Source organism: Protopterus annectens, chromosome 2.part1 (genome assembly GCF_019279795.1).
Source record: "Protopterus annectens isolate FY-2018-M chromosome 2.part1, PAN1.0, whole genome shotgun sequence".
Lineage (NCBI taxonomy): Eukaryota > Metazoa > Chordata > Ceratodontiformes > Protopteridae > Protopterus > Protopterus annectens.
Genome location: NC_056729.1, coordinates 1,582,868,916 through 1,582,881,431, shown reverse-complemented (window position 1 = coordinate 1,582,881,431; position 12,516 = coordinate 1,582,868,916). Strand labels below are relative to the sequence as shown.

Sequence of the window (12,516 nt, the reverse complement as noted above, 5' to 3'; positions counted from 1 at the left end):
GAGTGCCTTCTGTGTGGAGTCTGCATGTCCTCCCCGCGGTCAAGTGGCGTTCTGAAAGACATGCATGAATGGGCGTGCCTTCGTTGAAGGTTGGGTGCCAAGCTGGCAACTCGGCACCATAAAAATCTACTGTCAATCATTAACGGACTGGAGTTCCGCTGTGGCGACCCCTAACTGGGAAAAGTCAAAAGACAAACAACAACAGCAAGATATATTCAGTATTTTCATGCTCTTCTAGTATTTATTATTAAATATATTTAAAACTTTTAATGTGGCTGGTCCTTGTAGAAAGTATTTAACCTTTGGAAGTGCTTATATTTATCTGGTGACACTGTGTGGGCTACTCCAGAAGGCCTAAATGTGTTGGTCAACTACTACCATTTGTATTAGTATTAATATTACACAATATAATTGGACACCCTTTGTTAAAGGCCTAAACTACCTTATACTGTGGGCAGAAGGAGACACAGCAGGTAAATCTGTGCCAGCCTTTCCCAGTGTGTCTGTGTGTGTGTGTGTGTGTGTGTGTGTGTGTGTGTGTGTGTGTGTGTGAAAAATCAAATCTCACAGTGCGTGTCAGCTACTAGGAGCAGAGACACAAAGCACTGGACTTACAGAGAGGGTGCTGGAGGTCTTGGCATGGACACTTGGCTGATGACCTAACCCTATAACTGTACTGGTGGGGAGTCTTATTGGGGATCTGGAGGGATACAGATAGACAGTTCCAGACCCCAGGCTAAGTGTGTTCCCTGTGTGCTCTTAAGGAATATTGGGCTTGATGCAGACAGGTCTGCATCTGGAAATACTTAGTATATCCATTTGTATTCTAATTGCACGTCCATCTCCAATGTCAGTGGTGAGGATTCAGGCTCCTGGATTACTGGCCCAGTGAGGGGTCCTCACGTGTGGAATCATGAAAATATGGGATACTGAATTTTCTATTCCCATTTTAGTGATTATAAACTGAAATACAATAAACAAGGAAAAACATGTCAATGAACAACTTGGAAATCACTTAAAATATTAGGCAGCAAATGTTGCAATATGTTTCTGTACCTGTGCATTTTAGCAAAACCTAGCTATACTGGCATATAGGGATAATGTCTTAATTACAAAAAGGTAATTTGAGTTTGATGAGTGACTTGGGCACCAGCTGGAGATGATATCAGGACAAGAGGAATGATGCGGCTGATTATGTTTGCCTCTTCTAGAGATCTGTATGCACATCTCTGGACACTGTCCATTAGTTGAAGTCCCAGTGGAAAAATGCAACACTCACAGAGGTGCAATTTCAAGTGGGGGGATTAGAGGGTGACTATGCCACACACTGAAGCATGACATGAACTGCAAAGTTTACTGAGTGCCAGCACCTTAAGCATGTATGGGGTTATAGCTTATCGCATAAACATTGTTCTACCTAAGCACATGGAGGACATCTCCCATCCCCTGCTATGTTGACCCTCACCTGTGGGGAACAATGGGCCATAGTGCTATCACCCAGGGGAAAGAATAGGTCTATGGAGCAGACCGGAGGACTAAGGATTGATGATCAGTGTCTGTCTGTGGGGGGATAGGCCAAAAAAACAACAAAAATGTGTATTGAAATAACTGATACAGCTATATTAGTTAGGATGAGAACAGATTAGTGAGAACAAGGATCTTTCCAATGAGTTGTCAGATGATTACTACTAGTTTGTTATGCATTCCTGAGTCAGAGTTCCATTTTCTAATTATAACCTTTAAACATTCATTTCTTTTACAGTTATGAATGCAAACTGTCTCCACATTTGCTAAGTGTGAAATCTGTGTTCTTCACTGTGTGTAACAAAAACAAAATGACTCGCTTAAACAAAACAATTAGAATATGGTATATTAATTCAACAACCAGATGACTCAAATAATGTTTATATGGCTGATGTAATGCCTCCACATTAAACAAAGATGTCTCCTACTGCTGCATTCAGTATCTGATAATCCTCCTCAGCAAAATATAAGCTGACATCCCTGAAAAGAGATGAGAGAACAAGACGTATGCCTGTATTTGAAAAGAACTCCCTTAAACCCCTACCCTCAAAGTTTCCCAGCTTATCAACACATATGAGTTCAGAGACAGTTTCACTGGTCAACATTCTTCACCTTTTCTTTTCAAAAGGACATAAAAAAAATGCCTTAATCAAATTTCACTATATCCCCTTTCTTAAGGATGATATCACGCTGCCAAGGTGCTAATTTGTTTTCATCATAGCCAAGTGTGCGCAGTTTCTCTGACTGTTCCTTTTCCTTTTCTTCTTCTTCTTTCTTTAGTCGTTCCTGTTCTTTCCTGTACAGAAGAAAACAAAGAAATATGTTATTTACATACTAGAATTGTCAGAAAACTTCAACATCTTAGACACAGTAAGAAGTATGAGGAAAAAGTGAAGTTTATATGAATTTCAAAGCTCTGTGAAATTATTTCAGCAAGTGCTGTCGGTACAAACCAAAATCCCTAAAAGCACTTTTGGCACTAATGAACTTTGCAATTTTCCATTATTGTGCAACCATGGTGTTGGTATGCAAAAGTTTGAGGAGGGTGTTCCCTCACATGGGGGTTCACGGGGCTTGTCCCATGCACAAAAATTAGAAGTTATGTACCTACCATAACGTTCCATGTTAGTTGTCTTCTCTCGCCTTCTTTCTTGCTGGATAGGTTCGGAGCCGATCCTCGGCTCCGACTCGGCACTTGCTTAACTTGAGAACTCCTTTTACCAGCTCGAGGCAACCCTATATCCCATGATGCAAGGCGAGACTACCTCAGATCTCGTTTGGTAGCTAAATAACCCTGCCAATAATACTAATCCCAAAGGAATAGCAAAACTAGCCTAGAAGAATTAGGCAAAAAGTTCTTAAGATAGACTCTCTAAAGAATTAAGGAGAGTGAATCTGATAAAGAGAAACTCTTCAAGATCTGTCCAGGCCAGGGGGAAGGAGGGAGGGACGCAAGAAAGAAGGCGAGAGAAGACAACTAACATGGAACGTTATAGTAGGTACATAACTTCTAAATGTTAAGTTGTCAATCTCGCCTTCATTCTTGCTGGATGGGACCGCGTCCCTAGCACCTGTATCCCGGGTGGCTCAATGGAACAGACTCTTGAGTACTGTGGAACCAAAACTGGCTCTGTCCCTGGAGGCCAAATCTAATTTGTAATGAGAGACAAAGGTATGAGGAGTGGCCCAAGTAGCTGCTGCACAAATGGTATCAATGGGTAGCCTATCCTGAAAGGCTGTAGAAGTGGATAGGCTCCTGGTTGAGTGTGCCTTCGGTTTTGAGGGTAGTTGCTTGCCTCTGAGTGAATACACATAAGAAATGGCGGAAGACAACCATCTGGATAAGGTCACTTTTGATACTGGGAGACCTTTCCTGTTTTCTGCATAGGAGACAAATAACTGATCTGATTTCCTGAATTGTTTAGTTCTATGCAAATAATATCTGAGCTGACGATGGACATCCAAAAAATGTAGTTTTTGTTCAGCTCTGTCAGAATAATTTGGGAAAAAAACTGGTAGATCGATGGATTGATTAATATTAGTTTGAGAAACAACTTTGGGCAGAAAGGATGGATTTGTTCTCAAGGATACCCTGTCCATGTGAAAAACCAAGTAAGGGGAATGGATGCACAGAGCTTGAATTTCAGATACCCTCCTAGCTGAAGTGACAGCCAGTAAGAATATTGTTTTCCAAGTCAGTAACTTTAAGGAGCATGAAGCAGACAGTTCGAAGGGAGGTAAAATCAAGGATGCTAACATCAAATTAAGATCCCATTGTGGAGGAGGATGTTTTATAGGAGGCTTTAGGAGAAAAACTCCTCTCAGAAAGGCTTTGCATAGTCTATGCGACATGATGTTATGATCTTGCAAGCCAACATGATATTTGGAAATTGCCGCCAGTTGAACTTTAACTGTTGATGAAGAAGATCCTGACTGAAAAACGTCAGCCAGAAAATCTAAAATAGAATGCACAGGTGCAGTAAAAGGATCAATGTGCCTGGAGTTTGCCCATAGGGAAAAACATCGCCACTTGCTAGCATAAACCGTTCTGGTGGACGACTTCAAGGAAGCTATTAAGATATCTCTGACAGGATCAGAGATCATAGGAAGCCTGGCTAGGGAAGGAAGTGGAGCAACCAAGCAGTGAGGTTGAGAGAACGAATGGCCCGGTGCTGTTGACCCGATTGGTGGATCAGCAGATCCGGAACTGGGTCCAGATGCCAAGGCTGCACCAGGAGGTGACGATGTAGGGTCGGAAACCAAATTTGTCGAGGCCAGTAAGGGGCAATGAGAATCAACTTGGCTCTCAAAACGGTAGCTTTCTGAATGACCTGTGGAATTAAGGGGAAAGGAGGAAAGGCGTACAGAAGTCCCCGGGGCCAATCCTGGGTTAGAGAGTCTCTCAGGGGTTGGCCTGGTAGGGGAAAGAGGATGAAGAAGTCCGGGCATTTGTTGTTTTGAGGTGTAGCAAAAAGGTCGCAACAAGGGGTGCCCCACTTCCGAAATATCTCGTCCACTACCAATTGATTGAGAGACCACTCGTGAGGCATGAGAATGGCTCTGCTCAGTCTGTCCGCTAAGAGGTTGGACCTGCCGGGGATGTGCGTTGCTATCAGAAACCGATGAGAGGAGATTGCCCATTGCCAAAGTCTGAGAGCTTCTCGACACAAAGGATACGACCTGGTCCCACCCTGCTTGTTGATGTACCAGACCACAGACATATTGTCCGTTTGAACTGCAATAGTCCCCGCGGGAAGAAAGTCGTTGAGGGCTTGCAACGTTAAAAGCACCGCTCTCATCTCCAGGACATTTATGTGCAGATGGTATTCTATGGGTTGCCAAGTCCCGTGGACCATCCTGCCCTGATAATGTCCCCCCCACCCGATCAGAGAGGCATCTGTAGTGACTGTGGCAACCGGAGGAGGGGGAACAAATGGTCGGCCCTGATGAAGTAGAGGGGAAGATATCCACCAGGTTAGATGAGTCCTGCACGATTGTGTAACCAAGATTTCGTGCCTCATGGGAAGGTTCTGGAACGACCACTGAGTGAATAACATCCACTGCAGAAGACGCATGTGGAAGCGAGCTAATGGTAGAAGAACAATGGCCGCAGCCATAAGACCTAGAACCTTGAGAACCAATCTGGCTTTGACTCTGCTGCTCTGCAATAAGATCCGAACGTATTTTTGGATGTCCAGAATTCTCTGATCTGTTAGTCTGGCTAACATACTGACGGTGTTTAATTCTGCGCCTATAAAGGTGATAGATTGGCAAGGCAGCAGAGAAGATTTTTCGAAATTCACCGATATTCCCAACTTTTTGCAAAGCTGCAGAGTGTAGTTTCTGCTCTGAAGAAGCTGATGCTTGGTGGTGGCGGAGAGGAGCCAGTCGTCTAAATAAGGAAACACCTGGAATCCTTGACGTCTCAGATGAGCTGTAACCACTGCCATGCATTTGGTAAACACTCTGGGGGCTGTAGTGAGGCCAAAGGGCAGGGCTCTGAATTGATAATGACTGGTCCCTAGCCAAAAGCGGAGAAACCTCCTGGAGCGCCTGTGTATCTTTATGTGATAGTACGCGTCCTGAAGGTCTATCGAGCACATCCAGTTGTCCTTGCCCAGAAAGGGCAGAATGGACTGAAGCGTGACCATCCGGAATCTTGCCTTCTTGACAAATCTGTTTAGATTGCTCAGGTCTAAAATAGGTCTCCAATCTCCCATCCTTTTGGGGACCAAAAAGAATCTTGAGTAGACGCCGGATCCCACTTGGTCTGCTGGAACAGTCTGGACGGCTCTTTTTTCTAGGAGCTTTGAAACCTCCTGTTTTGCCAAATCCCTTTGACCGAGTGAGATGTCTGGAAGGGATTGATGAGGTACGGGATACCTTTCGAAGGGGATTTTGTAACCCTCGGATATGATCGACTGTACCCACATGTCTTGAGAGAGGGAACGCCAGGCTACTGGGTACAGCGATATCCTTCCCCCGACTGCCTCCAAGGGTGGACAGTTGGGCAACACCTCAGGGATGCTGAAAGGGCTTATCAGGAAGAGGCTCCCTGTTGCCCTGATTCTGGGGACCCCCCCCTGCCTCTAGGGCGGCGTCTATTATTGTTACCCCCTCTGCCTCTGGGGGTAAACTGACCACGTGTGTCCGGCGCTGCTCCTTGGGCTTTACGGAACCACATCTTTCCTCCTTTCTGACCCTTGGGATAGGGTCTAGAAGGGGTGGAAAAATGGACTCCTACGGCAGAAAGAGTTTTGCCATCTTGCTCACACCTGGTCAAGGTTTCCTTCACCTGAGGACCGAACAAAGCCGAACCGTCAAAGGGGGTATTGGTGAAGGACGCCTTAAAGGGGTCCGCGAAATTACAAAGCCGCATCCAGGCCTGACGTCTAAGAGCCACTCCTGTGCCTGCGGCTCTGCTCGCTCCATCGGCTGCATAGGATATGAGCCGCATGGAGGAGTTGGTTAAAGAATTTAGGATTGCTAGCTGTGAGGCAATCTTGTCCTGAGCCCCAGCAGCTGAAGGATCCTGAACCACTTCACCTAGTTCCTTGAGAATATCTCTTTGAAGTCTGGTGAAATGACAAAGGTAGTTCAGCGAACGCATAGCAAAGGTCGCTGAAGAAAACATCTGCTTGCCATACCTATCCATGGTCCTAGAATCTTTGTTAGGAGGATGGACAGGCATGGAAGGATCCGCAAGTTCCTTCTTGGTGGCCGCCGCCACCACCATAGCATCTACAGAGACGCCCTTAGAAAGAAACTGCTTGTCTGAAGGGGCCGTAATAAATTTGGATGGCCTCCTGGGGACAGGTTCCACAGAATCCGGGGCTGCCCACGCCTTCCGAGCCACTACCTGCATGAGTGGGTCGAAAGGCGGAGACACCCAGGAGGTGGAGGGTCGGGATCCAAAAGCCTCCAGGTATACCGACTCATCCTCGGAGGGGTCAATGGAAGGCCAGTTCCCCCTCTGTTTGAGGAGTTCAAGGATGTCTGAAAAGGAGACATCCTCAGAGGGGACCGAGGGAACCCTCCGACTCATCTAAGTCGGTATCAGATGTTGTAGACTCAGGGGAGTCTGTGTGTTTCCTCTTACACGTCCTCTTCCGAGGGGGTTCCCCTGCAGGATCAGGAGAAACCTCGGAAGAGGAAGTTATTCCCAATGGGGAAACCTGGGGTGATGGATCCCTGGGCCTGAGAGCAAGAGGCTGGCAAGAGACATCAACAGGCACCGAAGAGGGAGGAGCTAAAGGGATGGACCGTTGACCTGGCTCAGGTGCCAGAATACTCCTCATCACCTCAAAGGCTCCCTACCCAGGGAGACCAGAACAGTCCCGTTTCGAAGCAACAGGAATTCCCGGCTCCACTTAGACAGAAGGCTCCGAGGCCGATGTCGGTGCCGAGCTTACCAAAGCCGAAGCCCCGAGAGGGAGAGCGGGGTCGGACAAGGGTCCGATGCCACTAGCCCCCTCGGAGCCAACAAGGGAAACTCGACGACCGGATCCCTCCAAGGAAGGTCTCATGGAGGAGATCGGAGCTGAAGACGATGGAGCCAAAAGGGTATGTATCGGCTCCGGCGCCGACACGGTCACTGTCCCGAGAAGCTCCGGCTCCGAACTCTGGAGGAGAGTCAGAGGAGGAAGTTCAAGGGGAACAGCAATAGCTGAAGTCTGCTGAGACGGGCTATGGAGCATTTGGGCTAGTGCCTGTGACTTCAACAGCCTGCTTACCACCCTCTCTAAATCGTGGTCAGACAGCCTGGAAGATCTCGAAGATCGGCTCCGATGACTCCGTTCCGACAAAAGAGGAGACCTCGGAGCCGAGTGAATCGACTCCATAGAAGGGGACCGAGATCTCTTCTTGGACGAAGCCATCGGAGCCGACGTCCTCTGGGGTCCAGATGGAGCCGAAGACTTTTCGGCTCCGATACTGGATAACACGTCGGCACCAGCCGAAGCCGACAAGGAAACTGTAGACTGAGTGTCGGAGCTGGTAGGAACCGACACAACTACATCAGAAGAAGAAATATCGGCTCCAGTCGGAGCCACCGGGGAAGGCTTAACCACTGTAGCCTGAACCTTAGGTGGCTTGGAAGGTTTACCCGACCCAGTCTTAGTGGGTGAACCTTCTGGCTTTAATAAGCCATGGAGGATTAACTGGTTCCTCCTCTCCTGCAGGACTCTCTGGCTAAAAGAATGACATATGGCACAGGAGTCCTGCAGGTGTAAAGGCCCCAGGCAGTAAACACAAGAAGTGTGACCGTCTGTCAGAGACATCTTCTGACAGCACGAGTCACACTTCTTGAAGCCTGAGACCTTTCCTTCCCTAGACATAGTCTAAGAAAAAAATACACACACACACTAAAACAGTCACACTATTAATCCCAAAACACACACACAGATAGGGATTAAGAACAGGGAGGCCTAGGCCTAACTGAAAAATTTTTAAGCTTTACAATTTTAACTTTAAAATTTAAGGGGAAATAGGGTGGGCTGAAGAAAAACTACACACTATCTAAGACTTAAAAAGAAAGGGAGAGTAAAACCCTAGACTAAACTGTTTGAAAATTCAAACTCACCTGAGCTGGCAAAAAAGAGACCTCTTCGCAAAGCGGCAAATGAGATCTGGGGTAGTCTCGCCTTGCATCATGGGATATAGGGTTGCCTCGAGCTGGTAAAAGGAGTTCTCAAGCTAACCAAGTGCCGAGTCGGAGCCGAGGATCGGCTCCGAACCCATCCAGCAAGAATGAAGGCGAGATTGACAACTTAACATCTCAAGTTAACGACTCTTGACATCTGAATAAAGACTCACAAATATAAGCAAGTCATTTAAGTTAGGAAATATGTGAATGTCATTCAGTCTGAAATAAGCTATGACTGGGGTAGACATTTTGTGTGTACCCTTGGAGCTCTAAACAAACCAATGGGTAATGCACAGAAATTATGATGTGACCTGGAAATAGAGAACCTTAGCTGGCTATGTGAATAAGATAGTAAGCATTTTTGGGTCTAGAATGTTGAGGACCAGTTTTTAGGACAGACTGATAGAGCTATTGGCCAGAGTAGAGGGAAGAGAGTAAGGAATGCTGGCATGCTCATTCTGTACTGCTTGATCTGTCCCATTCTGTACTGCTTGATCTGTCCCATTTTTGGAAAAGACACCTGTTTTTTTGCTGTTGTTACACTGTGTCCATATCTCTTTTTTTTTACTTTGTTGTCAGAAAAAAAAGACTGGCTTTGTTTGTTTGTCTTTTTTCTGTAAGGGGGAGGCCTAGAAGATTTGTACTGGGGTACATAAAATATCTTATAAACTCCATGAATTAATTTTCCTCTTTAGTCATATTGTTTGAGAACCTGAGCATCAGAAGAACTAAAGAATGCCTCATCTAAATCTGAATCCAAGACTTTCATCAACAATGTTTTGATTACATACATATGTATATCCTCTCAACATTGTAGCAGTAGCAGTGGTCCTAGACACAGTATGTGTACAATCATACATACACTTAAAAGATGTTTAGATAGTGAGTGGTCTGAGGAACATCTGACAACCACTGTAGGTTCACGCTTTTTAATTTCACTAAGTCTTTTGGGTTTCTAATGCCATGATGGAAGTGGACCCCATTCCAAAGTCAAAGTACGATTAAAGTTCATGAAATTAGTATTGTTTTAATCTTTGATGTCAGCCAAAAGTGCTCTTCAGAGCACCCGCAATGTGCCCAGTAATGACTCCTTCTGCAATCCGTATACAACTACATGGATTGGTAACATATCTAAATACGACTGTAGATTATTTTATAAGACCTATTGCTGCTACTACTATTGGAACTGTCTGGATATTTTTCTTCCACACTGCTCTCATTTCTGCCTGTAGATCCTGATATTTTTTGACTTTGTGTCTCTCTGTACGCAAGAAACTGTAGTCACTGGGTGTGGTGATTTCAATGATCAATGCTACTCGTCTTCTTTTCTTGAACCACTATATCCAGTTTTCTAGCATCTATCTTTTGAACTGTTGGTAATGGGTGGTCCCATGTGATATAAACATCATTTTCTATGATGCTTTGTGGCTCATGTTTCCAGTGTTTTTCAGCCACTTCAATACCATAATGTTTGCACAATCCCCAGTGCAACCATCTTGCCACATTATTATGCCATTCAGTATACAGTCCTTCTGCCATTAGTATGTTGCAACCTGCAACAAGGTGTGCAAATGTTTCCAATTCGGTTTTACAAAACCTACATCTGTCGTTTCTCCCACATGTTCAATGGACTTTGTAAACCAATGTGTACATAGCCCACTATCTTGGGCTGCCAATATCAACCTTGATTTGAATTTGCCTCTCCTTAACCATTCCTGTGTTCATTCCTGATCAACATGAGGTTCTTCCAGAAGTTTTCTAAATATGCAACTATACTTCTGCTTTTTCCACATTTCTTGCCTTCTCATCTGGTCCTTCACCTTATATTCTTTCTTTTGTTTTTTTTTTGGCACATTCAGGTGCTACCTGATTTTTATCCACTTCTGGTTTGATTTCCATTCCCACTTGATGGTGATATGTTTCTGCTAAATTAAGCAGAGAAGTCATCTTAGATTTATTCTCCTCATGTTTCAAAACTTTCACTACGTTTGGGTCTTGTGAGGTCAGCAGATATAGATCTATACATATAATCAATTTCAAGGAGGCCTATCCCTCCTTCGGAATGGGGAATGTATAATCTTGGCATGCAGTAATTTTTATAAATCATTTGGTGAGCATGAAGCATTCTTCTTGTTTTCCAATCTAATCTATCCAACACATTTTGAGGCCAGTCAATCACTCCAAAAGTGTAACTTAGGACAGGAAGAGCAAATTGGTTTATAGCTTGAATTTTGTTCTAGTTGTCAGTGCTGTTTTCAGGATTAATTTAAGTCATCTGAAATATTCCTTACTAAGTTTTATTTGCATATGTTCGTATTTTATTGTTGATCCTTCATCAATTCCTAAGTATTTATACATTCCTCTTGCTCAAGTTCTTTTATATCACATTCTTGTCCTAAACTGATGTTTTCCTGACGTTGCAGTTTTCCTACTTTAAAGGTTGCTTTTGCACATTTATCACAACCAAATGGCATTCTTATATCATCTGAAAACGCTTTGACAACTTGCAGTTGTGCTTTTAGTTCCTCATCTGATGATCTATACAGTTTTAAATCATCAACAAAGAGAAGATGAGAAATCTTTACACTTTGTTGTTTTCTAGGAGCCAAATTATAGCCATGGCTTAAGCTGTTAAGTAGATAGCTTAATGGATTAAGGGCAAGGCAGAATAGCAGTGGTGACAGAGAGTCACCTTGGAATATCCTCCTTTGAATTTTTATCCCTAGGATAATAATTTGTCATTTATCATGGCTTAATTGTAAAGTGGTCCTCCACTGTCTCATGGTCAGTATAATGTAGTCGATCAGTGTAGGGTGCATCTTATACATTTCTAAGCACTCTTTTATCCATGAATGTGGGATACTATCAAATGCTTTTTTGTAGTCAATCCATGCCATACATAGATTCTTCCCCTTTTTACAGTTCTCCATTATGACTTTATTTAATGACAAATGATCCTTTGTTCCATATTACTTTCTTTTATTGCACTTTTGTTCTACTGCCATAATTGAGTTTTCCTCTGAATGACTCTAAACTCTGTCAGCATCCATTCCCATGTATAGTTTATACGACATCGAAAGGCAAGTTATTGGTCTATAATTTTTAGGATAGCTTGCAAGTTCACTCTTAAATAGGAGCATTGTTTTTCCTGTTGTCAACCAGGCTGTTGTCTGTCTGGGGTGTGCATATAAATAGTTCTTACTCATGGCTAAATCTTAGTCCAAAGATATTAATACTTTCAGCCAAAAATTAGGTACTGCATCTGGGCCTGTAGTTTTCCAGGTAGAGACTTTTCTTAACTTTGTTTCAATCTCTCTGGCTGTTACTTCATCCCATTTCATATCCTATATCTTTGAACCTCTTATTTTTTTTTTAACTTCTATCCATTTATCATCTTTGTTATGTTCCACAGGATCTTCACAGATACATCTCCAAAATGTATTTCTTCTTTTTTTGTTGGTCTTTCAATTCCTTTACCTTACTTCAATTCTCTATAAAACTTTTTTGGATCATCAATAAATTGCTTATTTTGTACTTTTCCTTTATATTTATTTCACCCTTATATCAGCTGAAGTGCAGACTGAGTCTGTGAAAATGGCAAAGACTCCCTGATAAGTATGTTTTTTTTTTGTTTTTAGGTACTGCAGAGAATCAGCCAGACCAGAGTGAGTATCCATTCTGTAACCAGGGGAGAAGCACCAAAAGTGATAAGAATAGCTAGACTGAGCTAGCCAAAAGGTAAACATCACTGAGTGTTCACAAGCAGCAAACTTACACTCACAACACTTCCTCCAGTCCCTTAGGTTATAAAGCATGAAAGTAGAGCAGAATTAACCTGTCAGTACTGT

General features: G+C 43.8%; 1 protein-coding gene across 1 annotated transcript in view; it reads right to left on the bottom strand.

Annotated features, from left to right (window-relative positions):
* Nucleotides 1-2,113: 2,113 nt before the first annotated feature.
* The window catches only part of ESPN (espin), a 3,774,415-nt gene continuing 3,764,012 nt past the window's right edge, over nucleotides 2,114-12,516 (bottom strand). Inside the window, exon 16 of the mRNA XM_044063026.1 lies at nucleotides 2,114-2,322. Within this exon, the coding sequence (XP_043918961.1) occupies nucleotides 2,170-2,322 (153 nt within the window). The 3' untranslated portion in view covers nucleotides 2,114-2,169. The remainder of the gene's footprint in view (nucleotides 2,323-12,516) is intronic.